The sequence below is a fragment of the Mobula hypostoma genome, chromosome 11, assembly GCF_963921235.1.
Source record: "Mobula hypostoma chromosome 11, sMobHyp1.1, whole genome shotgun sequence".
NCBI lineage: Eukaryota > Metazoa > Chordata > Chondrichthyes > Myliobatiformes > Myliobatidae > Mobula > Mobula hypostoma.
Genome location: NC_086107.1, coordinates 102815470 through 102830751, shown reverse-complemented (window position 1 = coordinate 102830751; position 15282 = coordinate 102815470). Strand labels below are relative to the sequence as shown.

Genomic DNA, 15282 nt, shown 5'->3' with positions numbered 1-15282 from the left:
GTGCCTCTCTACCGTCCTTTCCATTTGAGTTGCCACTCTCAGGGAGCTGTGGACTTGCACTCAAAGATCCCTCTGTGCAATAATGCTCCTAAAGGTCCTGCCACAAAAGTATATTTTTCTCCTACATCTGACCTCGCAAATTCCAACACCTCACACTTGTCCGTGTTAAACTCCATCTGCCACTTCTCTGCCCACATTTCCAACTGAACTCTTCTACTGTATCCCTTCACAATCTTCCTCACAATATGATACACAGTTCCAACAATGTCCGTGTCATCTGCAAATTCGCTAATCACTCCATCTATATTTTAATCTATGAGGAAACCAGGCTGTGTCCCCAGTTCCAAAAGGTCGCCCATGACTTACTATAACCAGCAAGAATTTCCATGTTAACTTTGAAACGTCAACAAAAATAAACCGTTTCCTGGCTCACCTCTCCCTTCTCCCACACCTTTCACAGAAACGTAGGAACAAAGAGAAGGAACAGGCCATTCGGCCCCTCTGGGAGGTGTGATATTTGTAGTTGGCCTAATAAAGACGAGTAGCCAACAGCCACAACACTGAGGAAAGGTCACGTATCCTTCAACAGAGACACTAAACTCCCCGCTCTAGCATATGGAAGGTCTCATTGCAATATTCCAAGGAAGAAGAGCAAGAAAAGTTTCCCTGGTGCCTTGGCCAATATTGTTTTTTATCGCTCCACTTCAACAATGGCTGTACTTCAGAAGGATGAGGTTATCCTTGGGAAGCTCCTGGTGCGTGAAGGTTTGCAACATAAACTGAATGGATATTTCCCACTGAAATCCCTGGCCGCGAGCGGCGCCTTTAACTGCAATTCTGGGTACGGACAGCAGGTGGCAGAGTGGTACTGCAGCAGACAGATCAATGGCTCAAAGTTCTCTGAAGTTAAGGGGAGGTGTACTGGTTGGTAAAGGTTGTGGCACTGAAGGTAGTTCAACAACAGGGACAGACGATTAACCAATGCAAAATTCGAAGTGTTCAGGGATCAGTGCTAGGGTCTCTAACTGTGGTTTGGGTGAAGGGGCCAAGAGCGTCGCAGCCTAATTAGTGTGCAGGATGAATATTTCCATCAAAAGGGGAAGGAAACACCGAATCAGGTCTACAGCTGCCCGTCACCGCTTCTCCTGCCAGTGTGTCTCCCCTGTCGGGTTCATGTGGAAACCGAGTGACTATCACACCGGAATTAGTCAGTCCACTGTCGCCAGCCACCAAAACACATTCACATACACATGCACACACACCCAGGACCAACCAACTCTACCATCATCTCTCCCTCTCTCTCTCTCTCTTTCTCTCCCTCTCTCTCTCTCTCTCTCTCTCTATCTATCTCTATCTCTCCCTCGCTATCCCTCTCCCCCTCCCTCTCTCTCTATCTCTATCCTCTCTCTCTCCCTCTCTCTATCTCAATCCTCTCCCTCTCTGTCTCTATCTCTCCCTCTCTATTCCTCTCTCTCTCCCCCCTCCCTCCCTCCCTCCTTCTCTTTCTGTCATATACACAGACACACACACAAACGCACTCAAGCCCGGCCCTGACACACACCATCCCGTCCCTGTTACAAATGATCTGATCCTGGGTCTCTGACACCTGTAATTCCACCCAGCTCAGCCAGGCAGAGGCCTTCAGCCCAGACACTTGGCTAACTAAAGCAATGTGGGGAAAGCGACTACACCCACAGTTCAAAAACGTTGCTGGCCACAACTTAATAGAACCAGTGAGAACATCTGTGTTACCTTTGAAAAGTCGCTGAAAATACAGTAAAGCATCCCCCAGCGCATCTCGTCCTTCTCCCACACCTTTCATAAAAACATAGAATAAAGAGTAGGCCATTCGGCCCCTCTGGGCTACCTCATTAAATATGATGCTGGCCGCTAGTGGATCCCTGCCTTTCCTCAGATCCCTCATGGAATGAAGATCCCTCTGCCGTGGCCTTGAAGATATGAAACTCCTCATCGTCGGTTTAATCTGACGACCCCTTATTTCTGAACAATGTCCCCTTGCCCAGCTCTCGATTTTCCACGAGGGGAAACAACCTCCTACCACCTAGCCTCACTAAGACCATCTCTCGTTCTGAACTAATGAGTACAGACCGTCCCTGGTCAGTCCCAGGGTTCAACCTATTCAACCTCTCTGAGATACCTTTAGGGCAAGTACGTCCTCTTAAGTACAAGGACCAGCTGTGGCCTCAGTGAGGTGGTCCAGATGTAAGGTCACAGAGTCACACAGCACACCCTTTGGCCTAACAAGTCTGTACTGAACATCAAGGAAGCATCAATGGTGTATCCCAACCTTTTTTTGCACAATCAAAGCATTTTCATAGTTACCAACACCCCTTTTAGGCACAATATACTTTCCAATGCCCCCATAGTGTAAAAACATATGCTAACATGAGAAAAGTGATTCTGCTTTAAAATTTTATTTGTCTTTAAACCTAACTTGCAACAGTACCTGTGCGCTGTACCACAGCTTCTATATCAATGTGATCCCTGATCTTGATGGTTTTTAGCAAGGGTTGAAGTATCTGGTTCAAGTTGTGACAGCAAAAGCCCCGTGGGTAACAATGTCCAAGCAGCTTCCGTTTTTTTTTGTGAGTATGTGGTTCACTGCACTGAACCCTCTTTCAACAGAGTGGGAGGATGGAAATGCAATGAAGAGCAGTTTGGCTCTTCTCCAAAGACCAGGGGACGTTGTATGACAGTGCAGTCACATACCACAAAAGCCAACATTTTCGAAAAGCACTTTTGCTTCTTGAATTTTGAAACTCTTTTCACGGAAGCTCTCTTCCTGTTCTTCTGCCTTGCAAAGAAATGGGTTAATTACCCAGTCCGGCATTTGCAGATCATTGAAGTCCTTGAATCAATTCTGAAAATCCTTCTTCAGTGGCTGTAGGTGTAAGCAGTATTCTTGCAAATCACAGTCTGTGAAAGAGAGGGAAACTGTAAGAACATTATTCTCCTAATGTTTTGCTTATATATTTCCAACTTTCTGATAAAAGGACACTGGACATTACACTTTTTGCCTGGATTAAATTGAAATTCTCACCCTGCAAATTCATATTTAGAATGTGGATTTTGTCGTGAAGATTGGCTAGGTATGCCACATCTCCCAAGATCTTGTCAACTTTGAGCAAAAATTCAACCATAGTGTCAATAAGATCAATGATCAAAGAAACATTTTAAGCAGCAGCCTTTTGACAGCCAGTGCACTTCAGTGTGAAGAAGAAGCATTCAAGTTCTTCATCGTTATCTTGGAGTAATTGGCGAAATATTCTGCTATTTAGTGAATGAGCTTTAATTTTGTTGATACCAGATATTAGAAGAGTCAAACTTGGAAGAAGTTGCGGCTGAGTTTTTTGGCTGTGAGATGTTGACGATGAATTACACAATGGATTGTAAACAGACTTGGAATCTTTTTTTTCATAAATGCTACTAAACCAGCATGGTGACTTGTCATATATGAAGCTCTACCTGTTGCATAAGAAATCACATTCCTAATCGGAATACTTTTATACTCAATATGCATTTTGAGCTTGTCGTAGATTGATTCTCCATTGATATTTTTAACTTCTTACAAAAGAAATTTTCTTCATAAACTTTTCCATTTTTGATAAACCGTACATGCGCCATTAGCAATGCCTCATTGTCTCGCACAGTTATCTCATCCAGTTGTACCCCAATTTCTGTTTTTTGTGGCTCGGTGCATAGTTGATGCTCAATGTCTTCACTCATTTTGTCAATATGATGAGCTACAGAGTTATTACTCAGAGGAATTGATTTTAAAATACTGGTATGATTTTGAGAACAGTGGTGAGCACTTCTGATACAGCAGGCATTATTAATCTTTCACCAGTTGTATGAGATTTTCCACACCTTGCTATCATTTTGGAAATGTTATAAGAAGCAATGAGACCATTATCAAGGTCATTTTTAGCTTTCTCGGCAAATGATAAGTGCAATGCTTTTCAAATGCTCCTTTCATCTCCTGGAACTGAGTAACACCACACGTAGCCTTTTCAGGGTGTCTTTTCGTGCAATCTTGATGGTTTCACGGCTTCATTAGACAGTATAGTATTACAAATAAGACATATGGGGCGTCGCTGATGTGATGGGAACGGAATGAAACCACACTCCAGGTAAGTAACATCCTATTGACGCACTTTCAGTAGTTTCTGTTTCTCAGCAGGATTAGAATTCAAGGCTTCACCTCCTTCAGGCTCACAGAAATTGATGTATATATCCATCATAATGGGGCTAAATTAAAATTTTAAAAAATAACACAAACTGGGAATGCCTATGGGATGTTGACGATGGCAGTGAGTTGACGGGGATGGATCGATGGTAGCGGCACGCAAAGGAACGGCGAGGCCAGGATGAAGACGATCACAACAGCGAAGACTATGTTGACAAGGATTCAGATTAGAATCTGAACGTTAGTCAGGATAGAGCTGGTGCTTGGCAAAGCTACCTTTATACTATTCCAGTCAGCGTGATTGACCAATCAGGTAGTGGTCTCATAATCCCTGAAGATGGCTCTTGACCACGCATATGAAGCCGGGGTCTCTTTGAACACCTCAAGAGGCATCCTCAGGGCCGGCAGGTTCACTGATTGGCTCTACTTCACCGTTTGGTTCCAGCCAGCGCTGTACCATTGTGCGACCTGCTTTCCGTAGATCTGTAGAGAAAGTGGAGAGGGTGGACTTGACTTATCAACTGTTATTTTGCACGAACTCGTTCCATGCCGGGAGTCAAGGGGAACTGTTGGAAGCCCTGGTTGCTAATTTACACATCCCCAATAATGTCTGTTTGGTTGGTAAGGTTGGGTGAGATTGCCGAGTTTCAGATGTGTTGTGACGATGAGTGTTCGCCGCTGGCTGAGCTGTGGTTCTTTCTGAGTTTCAGGGCCTCGTCCTTTTTGTTAATGTCTGCTCTGCTAACGGCCGGTCAGGTCTCATGCTTCAAGTTAGGGTGCCACTTACCGCCCCTCCTAAGAATCTTGAATGCCCCCTGACAACTTCTATTTCCCCTAACACCCCCTTAGGAGATGTAACCACCCCTGGGGGGAGGGGGGAGAGAGGGTGGTGCCACCCCCATTGGGAATCAGTGGCTGAGGGTTTGTCTAACAAGTTACAGCCTCTGATCAGAGACAGGGTTACTGCTCAGTGATTGGGGTGATAGTTACTGGTAGACACTTGTGTGAAGAACAGGGTTTAGTGTTTGGGATTTGCATATTACTACGGGAGGTTTGGGTCAGAATGAGTGGGTGCTGGATCTATTCTTTTGCTTATACCCGAACAACAGGAATTCTGCAGATGCTGGAAATTCAAGTAACACACATCAAAGTTGCTGGTGAACGCAGCAGGCCAAAAGTCTTTTGCTTATACCCTATAGTTTCAGATTGACTGATCTCCCGTCTCATTCTTTGTAACTTCACTCTGTTACAGATGTGTTCCTATGTTACACTGGTGACCATTCAAGGAAATGCTTAGTATTTTGCAAATGTCCTTTGAAATATCCCGAGTTTGGGAATGATGCCTCAGAATTGCCCGTCTCTATCTCTCTCCCTCTCTCTCTCTCTCTCTCTCTCTGTCTCTCTCTCTCTGTCTTTCCCCCCCTCTCTATATCTTTCAATCTGTCTCCCTGCATCTCCCTCCTTCTGAAGTGGTTCTCTCGTTTGGTTGTTGGCCACAAGTTTGTGTTTTGGGGAAAGCTGTCCCCCTCCCCCCTTGGGTCTTGATGAGGTCACACTGCCAGGTATGAAGCCATTGTGACATTGCTTGGTGTCGTCAGGGTATCAGCTGTTGCCATTTGATGTCTACAGTCTTCGTGGTTACCTGATCAACTAGGAAGCCAGTCTGAATATCTGCCTGAGATTTTGTTTAGCCCTCAATCTGCCCTGAATCTCTGCTTTTGCCCTTTCATCGCCAAGATGAACGTATCAACAGTGCTTATATACTTACTGCGGCATGAGAAATTTATTCACCCTATGTATTACATTTCATTTAAACCGGTGGATTACAAGCTTCAAAAGCCCAGATATCCTGAGGGTCAGGACCAGCACGAGATTCGGGCAGAAGCTGTGGTACCCAGGAACGTGGAGCTCAGAGTCAGGAAGATGAAACTTTCCAGCCATCAGGTGGAAAATAATGTCCCATTGCGTACACTGCAGAGAGTGGAGAACAGGGAGGTTGGCAGCCCACCCTTGGCCAAGTCGCAGGCCGCGTTACCTACTGCAGGACCAGAGCCAGTCTTGGAGGAGCAGTGGTTTGATATAGACCTTGAGTCCCACCCAGATGCAGAGGGTGAAGATGTTCCTACCACCACTTCCTGCTGGGCTGAGAAAGTGTATCGGAGAGTAGCTACCGCCGTCCACAGGAGACTGTTCTCCACTAACTCGCTTCCCCATCACCCTCTGCAATTGGTAATCGAGCTTTTCCATCAATTGCAGAAGAGGCCAGTGTCCAAGATGGTTCCTCCAGCCATCATGGTGTTCTTTCAACGCTCCTTAATGTGTTTTAAAACCTGGAAGACATGCATCCAAAAGCCACTGCGGCAACAGCTGATGACAAAGGACCTTAAGCTTTCTGACTCTTCATGCTTAGAAGGGATGCCTTACCGTAAATAGTTGCTTATTAATGTATCATTATGCTAAATAATTTTAATATAAAACACAAAGTAGTTAACCTTTTGCTGAAGAGATGAACTGATAGATGTTTGTTAGTGTTGTTTTTCTCATTGACGTGTTTACTGACGCACAATAAAAAGCTTTAGATTTGTTTGCCAGACCGATCATTCCATGAGTGAAACAGGAAAATCGAAATGCATAGAAAGTGCATTGTAAAGTCGACACGCAGAATGTGAGGGCGGTGGTGGGGGAGACTGGGAGATCAAAGTTTATCCTCTAGAGCAGGGGTTCCCAACCTTTGTTGTGCCACAGAGCCTTACCATTAACCGAGGGCTTCTGAGGGGTCTCATCAAGGGTTGGATCACAGTGAAGTGAAAGCAGTCCTTACTCTGGTGATATGTGCTCTTCTTTCATAAACTTCTGCCAGATGGGAGAGCAGAGAAGAGAGAATAATTGAGCTGGGAAGGGTCCATCGTCATGTTGGCCACTTTCCTGGGGCATTAGAAGTTTAAACAGAGACAGTGGAAGGGAGGAGGCTGGATTGTGTGAAGGCTGGACTGTATTCATAACCCTCTGCAGTGCGTTGGGCTTTGGCACAAAGTAACTTCCACGATGCATCTGTGCAGGATGCTTGCTTTGGTGCATCTGTGAAAGCTGGTGGGAGTCATCAGGGATACACCGGATTTCCTTAGCCTTTGGAGAAAGTAGAGGCATCAATGTGGCTGGACCAGCAGAAAGGTTCGGCCAACTTTACACCTGGGAACTTGAAGCTCTCAGCTAGCTCTGACCTCTTTACAAAAAGTTATGAGGGGCATGGATAGGGTGCAAAGTGCGAATTCTAATTGTAATGATTGCAAGCTGCTCCCCACAGAGATTGACCAGGCTAATTCCACGCATGAAAGGGTAGCCCTATTACAAAAAGAGAAGAGTTGGTCCATATCAGAGCAACAAACACAAAATTCTGGAGGAACTCAACAGATCAGGCAGCATCTGTGGAGAGGAATAAACAGTCGACGTTTCAGGTTGAGACACCCCCCGTCCCTACCAACAGGACTCATATAACGAACTGTTAGTTAGGACCTGTGATGTGATGTGTTGCATAGATTGATGCTAACACCCAGATGTTCTCTATTTATAGCAGTGATTTGAATGAGGGCATCTATAGTAATATACCTACTAGATTCTAACTGGTGATACCTATGGCTAGGTAGAAGAGCAGGTAGTGAGGAGGAAGGGGCAGGTCCTCACAGGTACGTAGGGAGGTAAAGTGAAAAGTTATAAAGGTGGCACATGGAACGAGAGAGGTTGAGAGGTGTGGGCTTCAGAGAGACCTGGCCATCCTGGTACACAGATCACTGAAAGTAGACCGGTAGGTTCAGCAAGCAACTGGGAAAGTAAAGGGCTTTATCACAGGAGGGTCTGAGTGCCAGATAGAGATTTATTGCTCTGATCTGGAGTTCTGCCTGTATCGGGTTACCAATATCAATAGTTCAGAGTATGACTCCGTCAATAGTTGAGACTGTGTACGGAGGGTCCAGTATGTAGACCGCACTAGCAGCCGGAGTCCAGATTGGGGTTCAGAACACCAAAAGTCTGGAATGTGAGTGCGTTTTAGTGCAACCAGGTTCCGGAGTATTTGTATGTTTCCTGTTCCCTTTAAACTCAGCACGTTCACTGGAAAATCTGTTGTACTACTGCGGGAAAAAAAGTGTGCTTCGGTAGAAATTGAAAGAACTGCAGATAATATTAAAAATTTGTCCTCACCAACAATGTTCTCTCTAAGGTGTGCGCATGCACATATCTTTTCCTACTGGCGCACAAAAGGAATTTAAAATGCGCACAAATCGCTGTCACCCTCCACCTCGATGGCATGTTAAGTATATTTCACGAACAAACACAATCACATTTCCTTTTCCGGTTTCTGATGACGACGGTGTGGAGTTTGCGATGATTTGTCTGCAGATTTTAGAACTGGCTTTATTTATACTGTTTTTATTGAGGAAATTATTGATTTACCATGTCGAATTCCAAAGAAGCAAAGGGCACGAGGAAGGGCAAAAGAACTACTAGTTCATTTAAGGCGGAATGGCTTAATGAAATAGTAGAAACTGCTACACTGAAAGCTCATGAGGTCAGGAACGTGCAGCCGCTGGATTTGGTAGTTTACTATCCTTAGAATAGTTTCAGGTTTACTTCCACTTAAACATTCAGTATGCACATGTTGTCGTCATCACTGGGCAAAAAAATTGCACAATACAAGGTTTTTGTGCACACTGGTCATTACAAATTAGAGGGAACATTGGTCACCAACTTCTTACGCAATATCATCCCAACTTCTTCAGAAACCGTTAATCAGGACCAGAAAGGAAGGGGTCAGAGTATTTAATACTTTGATTTATAAAGGCCAATGTATTCAAAAGCTCTCTTTATGACCCCATCTACCTGTGATGCCGCTTTCAAGGAATTTTGAATCTGTATTCCCAGATCCCTTTGTTCTACCACACTCCCAGTGTCCTACTATTCACTGTGCAAGTCCTACCCTGGTTTGTCCTCCCAGTGTACAACACCTCGCACTTGTCTGCATTAAATTGCATCTACTATTTTTCAGCTCATTTTTCCAGCTGGTCCAAGCTTTGATAGCTATCATTGCTGTCCACTATGCCCCATTCTTGGTGTCATCTGCAAATTTGTTAATCCAGTTTACCACATTATCATAAACACAAAATACTCTGCAGATACTGGGGTCAAAGCAACACTCACAACACGCTGGAGGAACTCAGCAGGTCGGGCAGCATCCGTGGAAACGATCAGTCAACGTTTCGGGCCGGAACCCTTCGTCAGGACTGTAGAGGGAAGGGGCAGAGGCCCTATAAAGAAGGTGGGGGGAGGGTGGGAAGGAGAAGGCTGGTGGGTTCCAGGTGAAAAACCAGTAATGGGAAAGATAAAGGGGTGGGGGAGGGGAAGCAGGGAGGGGATAGGCAGGAAAGGTGAAGAAGGAATAGGGGAAAACACAATGGGTAGTAGAAGGAGGTGGAACCGTGAAGGAGGTGATAGGCAGCTGGGGGAGGGGGCAGAGTGAAATAGGGATAAGGGAAGGGAGGGGGAGGGAATTACCGGAAGTTGGAGAATTCTATGTTCATACCAAGGGGCTGGAGACTACCCAGACGGTATATGAGGTGTTGCTCCTCCAACCTGAGTTTAGCCTCATCATGGCAGTAGAGGAGGCCATGTATGGACATATCCGAATGGGAATACCACATTATCATCCAGATCAGTAACATAGGTGATGAACTATGGCATGATCCCTGTGGCACACCACTGGTCAGAGGCCTCCCACCGGAGAGGCAGCCATCTACTGCCACTCTCTGGCTTCTGCTAAGCCAATGCTGAAAATCCAGTTTACAACTTCATCTTGAATGCCGAGCAGCTGAACCTCCTGGATCGACCTCCCATGCGGGACTTGGTCAAAGTAGTTGCCAAAGTCCACGTAGACAATGTCCATTCCCTTTCCTTTATCAGCCTACCTGGTAACCTCTCAGAAAAACTTGGTTAGATACAATAAATTGGTTAAACGTGACCTACAGAGTCATGTTTACCATCCCTAACCAGGTTTTGTCTATCTAAATACTTATATATTCTGCTGCTTAGAATACCTTCCAATAACTTAGACCATGGAACATTACAGCACAGTACAGGTCCTTTGGATCAAAAAATTGTGCCAACTTTTAAACCTACTCTAATATCAATCTAACTACTGACGTCAGCCTATAATTTCTTGGTGTATTCTTAGAGCCTTTCTTGTACAACAGAACAACATTAGCAATCTTCCGATCCTCCGGCACCTCACCCATGGACAGAATAGACTATGGCGAAAATGTGTCGACTTGACGGCCTTCTTGAAAGTGTGGAGCAGAGATGGTGTGAGGGAGGGCGACGGGGAGGGATGTTGGAGATGGGGAGTGGGAAGGATGGAGGGAGGATGGTAGTGAGGGGAGCAGAGAGTGAGGGGGAGGGGGAGAATGAGGAAAGTGGCAGAGGAACAGAGGGAAACTGTGAGGGAAGAATTGAGATAGGAAGGAGAGGGATGGGGATAGATTGAGAGGTGAGAACATAGTTCAGCCCACAATGTGTCGACAAACTTTTAATGTACTCCAAGATCAATCTAATCCTTCCCTCCTACATAACCCTCCATTTTGCTTTCATCCATCTGCCTATCTAAATGTCCCCATTGCCTCTGGCTCTGCCACCACTGGTTACAATGTGTTCTACACACCCACCGCTCTCTGTGTAAAAAACATACGTCTGATATCCCCGCTATACTTCCCCCATTCACCTTCAAATCATGCCTCCCTCTCCTTTATTATCCATTTCCGTCCTGGAAAAAAGTCTCTGGAAGTCCACTTTATCCTAACTCTACCTCAGATAGTATTCCCTTCAACTTGCACTGTCGGTATGTATATTTTTGTTTTTGTGGTGGAAGTTTAATTTATGTTAACGTTTATGCTAATTTATGCTAGTTGTGTCTGCAATGTACTGCACTGCTTCTGCTGCGGAAAACTCACTTTCATGGCCTTTATGCACAGTGCCTATAGCACTCATTTTAAACTTGGAACTAACTTTTTATCTACCTGTACTGCATTTTCTCTGTAACCATAACAGTACAACTTGCATTCCCTTTACCCTTCTAAACCTTGATGGACTAGGTACAGAATGAACTGACCGGATGACACCCTACAAAAACATTTCACTATATCTCAGAACTTACTGCCTGCTACGCCTGCTTGCATGTAGGGCAGCAGTGAAGGTCCTCCATCTCTGTCTGTCGTCGGCCGTCCAGCGTTGGTCTTAGTCCCGATGGTGTTCAGGGCTTCCTTCATCACGTCAGTAGCTTCCTCTCAGTTTTCACTACTGTCCTGGGTGGAGACTCAGGAATACTGTCCCACTCAGGTATAGGATTCTTCGCTGCCGTTTCCGTAATAGTATTGTTTGACGAGTCAGGGTTGTTAGCCCTGAGATGAACCCATGGACCTGAAGGACCAGTGGACCACTCTACCTTTTGACCTGTTTGGCATGGGTGACCCTACCAACAGCCAATGCGCAAATCCCCAACCACAACCAGCATAGCTCTCCGGGTTATTAAGGCACGTGAGCCTCCAAACATTGACAAGGTTGTGGTCCTCTTGGAGGATATCTCAATAAGCCAATTCCAATTCAGGCTTCCATCAGCCTTGTGCAGCTGGATCCTGGACTTCCTGTCAGATCGCCAGAAGGCTGTAAGAGTGTACTCCCTCACCTCCAACCCTCTGACTCTCAATACAGGAGTTCCTTAAGGCTGCGTACTGAGTCCCCTCCTTTACTCCCTATATACCTATGACTGTATCCCCATCCACAGCTCCAATCTGCTAATTTGCCGACACTACATTGATTGGCCTTATTTCAAACAATAATGTGGTGGCCTACAGGGAAGAAGTCAGCTCTCTGACACAGTGGTGTCAAGAAAACAACCTCCCCCTCAATGTCGCAAAAACAAAGGAGCTGATTGTGGATTACAGGAGGAATGGAGACGGGCTAACCCCTATTGACATCAATGGATCTGGGGTTGAGAGGGTAAACAGCTTCAAGTTCCTCAGCATACACATCACCGAGGACCTCACGTGGTCTGTACACACCAGCTGTGTAGTGAAAGAGGCACAACAGCGCCTCTTTCACCTAAGTCTGTTGAGGAAGTTTGGAATGGGCCCCCAAATCCAAAGAACATCCTGACTTGCTGCATCACTGCCTGGTATGGGAACTGTACTTCCCTCACTCGCAGGACTCTGCAGAGAGTGGTGCAGACAGCCCAGCGCATCTGCAGTTGTGAACTTCCCATGATTCAGGACATTTACAAGGACGGGTGTGTAAAAAGGCCCGTAGGATCATTGGAGATCCTAGTCATCCCAACCACCATCTATTCCAGCTGTTACCATCCGGGAAGCAGTACCACAGCATAAAAGCCAGGACCAACAGGCTCTGGGACAGCTTCTTCCACCAGGCCATCAGACTGATGAACTCACGCTGATTTGAATGTACTCTATATTACAATGACTGTTCTATTTATTATTAATTACTATGATTGCACAAGGCACATTTACATGGAGATGTAACATAAAGATTTTTACTCATCATGTATGTGAAGGATGTAAGAGATAAAAGTCAGTTCAATTCAAATTCATTTCTTATCTAGGACTGCAGAACAGGGAATCATTAAACAAAAAAATTCTGCTCAAGGAACAATGCAATTATTTAAAAATAATCTTCAGCACATCTGAATTCCCCTCCTTTTAAAAATAGACAGGTGGGGCCAAACGGAGGGCAGAACTGGAGTCAGTGGGGATCCAGGAGCTGGGAGGGGCTATTTCAGTGTTCTGGTGCACAACTAACTGCCCACAGTTGGGTCCACTGTTGAGGGCAGAAGGTTTTTCCGTTACCAGGGAGTACCAGGGAGCAGGACATTCAACACTTGGGGGAGAAGTAGGATATTACATTAGCCTTGGGGAAGGGTGGTGAGGAGGACTGCAATACAATCTGCTGGGGCAGTGTTTCTTGAGGTAGGGCATCCAAGATCGCCTGGGGCACTTGGGCATCATCGGGGTCAGAGCAGGAGGCACTGCATCAGCTAGGAGTGGAATTGGTTTATTATTGTTACATGGACCGAGATCCTTCTAGTTGTATGCCATCAACGCAAATTGATCCCTATTTGACCGTCACAGTAGTAAAAAGAGAAAGAGAATTTGGCCACTTCATTAGGTAAACCTGCACACCAGCTCATTAATGCAAATTCAGCCAGTCATGAGGCAGCAACTCAATGCATAAAAGCATGTGGACATGGTCAAGAGATTCAGTTGTTGTTCAACAGAATGGGGAAGAAGCATAATCTAAGTGACTTTGACTGTGGAATGATTGTTGGTGCCAGACGGGGTGGTTTGAGGATCTCAAGAAACTGCTGCGATTTTCACACACATCAATCTCTAGAGTTTACGGAGGATGGTGCGTGAAACAGAAGTACTTCCAGTGAGCGGCAGTTCTGTGGGCGAAAACGCCTTGCTAGTGAGAGTGGTCGGAGGAGAAAGGTCAGATAGTTCAAGCTGACAGCTAGGTGACAGTAACTCAAACAACCACGAGTTACAATTGTGGTGTGCAAAAGAGCATCTCTGAACTACAAACACGTCGACCCAGCAGCAGCAGATGACACCAGGTTCTGTTCATGTATGTAATAATGTTTCCACTGATTGTAGTGCAGACAAATACAGTGCACGGGCTATGACAAGGTAGACTGGAGGTTCATCTTTCAAGTAGGAGACTGTTTGTGTGTTGTTTCTCACTGATCCTATTGCATTTCTGTGAATACCGGCAAGAGAATAAATCTCATAGAAGTATATGGTGACTTACATGTACTTTGATAATAAATTTACTTTGAACTTTATGTTCAGTGTAGTTCCCACATTTTTACAATGACTGTATTTTTAAACCTGATGATCTGAAAGGGAGCTATATAGACAGACTCATATAGATATAGCACAGAAAAAGGCCCTTCAGCCTACCAGCTCTGTGCTGACCAGAGGACTAGAGGGCACAGCCTCAGAATAGAAGGACGTCTCTATAGAACAGAGATGAGGAGGAATTTCTTTAACCAATGGGTGGTGAATTTGTGGAATTCATTGCCACAAACGGCTGTGAAGGCCAGGTCATTGGGTATATTTAAAGTGGGGGTTAATTGTCTCTTAACATACATCAAAGTTGCTGGTGAACGCAGCAGGCCAAGCAGCATCTATAGGAAGAGGCGCAGTCGACGTTTCAGGCCGAGACCCTTCGTCAGGACTAACTGAAGGAAGAGTGAGTAAGGGATTTGAAAGCTGGAGGGGGAGGGGGAGATGCAAAATGATAGGAGAAGACAGGAGGGGGAGGGATAGAGCCGAGAGCTGGACAGGTGATAGGCAAAAGGGGATACGAGAGGATCATGGGACAGGAGGTCCGGGAAGAAAGACAAGGGGGGGGGGTGACCCAGAGGATGGGCAAGAGGTATATTCAGAGGGACAGAGGGAGAAAAAGGAGAGTGAGAGAAAGAATGTGTGCATAAAAATGAGTAACAGATGGGGTACGAGGGGGAGGTGGGGCCTTAGCGGAAGTTAGAGAAGTCAATGTTCATGCCATCAGGTTGGAGGCTACCCAGACGGAATATAAGGTGTTGTTCCTCCAACCTGAGTGTGGCTTCATCTTTACAGTAGAGGAGGCCGTGGATAGACATGTCAGAATGGGAATGGGATGTGGAATTAAAATGTGTGGCCACTGGGAGATCCTGCTTTCTCTGGCGGACAGAGCGTAGATGTTCAGCAAAGCGGTCTCCCAGTCTGCGTCGGGTCTCACCAATATATAAAAGGCCACATCGGGAGCACCGGACGCAGTATATCACCCCAGTTGACTCACAGGTGAAGTGATGCCTCACCTGGAAGGGCTGTTTGGGGCCCTGAATGGTGGTAAGGGAGGAAGTGTAAGGGCATGTGTAGCACTTGTTCCGCTTACACGGATAAGTGTCAGGAGGGAGATCAGTGGGGAGGGATGGGGGGGACGAATGGACAAGGGAGTTGTGTAGGGAGCGATCCCTG

General features: G+C 45.8%; 1 protein-coding gene across 2 annotated transcripts in view; it reads right to left on the bottom strand.

The window, feature by feature from the left end:
* LOC134354033 (thyrotroph embryonic factor-like) overlaps nucleotides 1-15282 on the bottom strand; it is an 80580-nt gene that overhangs the window by 21915 nt on the left and 43383 nt on the right. The window contains exon 5 of one of the 2 annotated variants that reach the window (XM_063062712.1): nucleotides 2452-2937. The exons of the other annotated variant lie outside the window; for it this stretch is intronic. Within the exon in view, the coding sequence (XP_062918782.1) occupies nucleotides 2896-2937 (42 nt within the window). The 3' untranslated portion in view covers nucleotides 2452-2895. Of the gene's footprint in view, nucleotides 1-2451; nucleotides 2938-15282 lie in introns of those variants that run through there. 2 annotated transcript variants of the gene reach the window in all.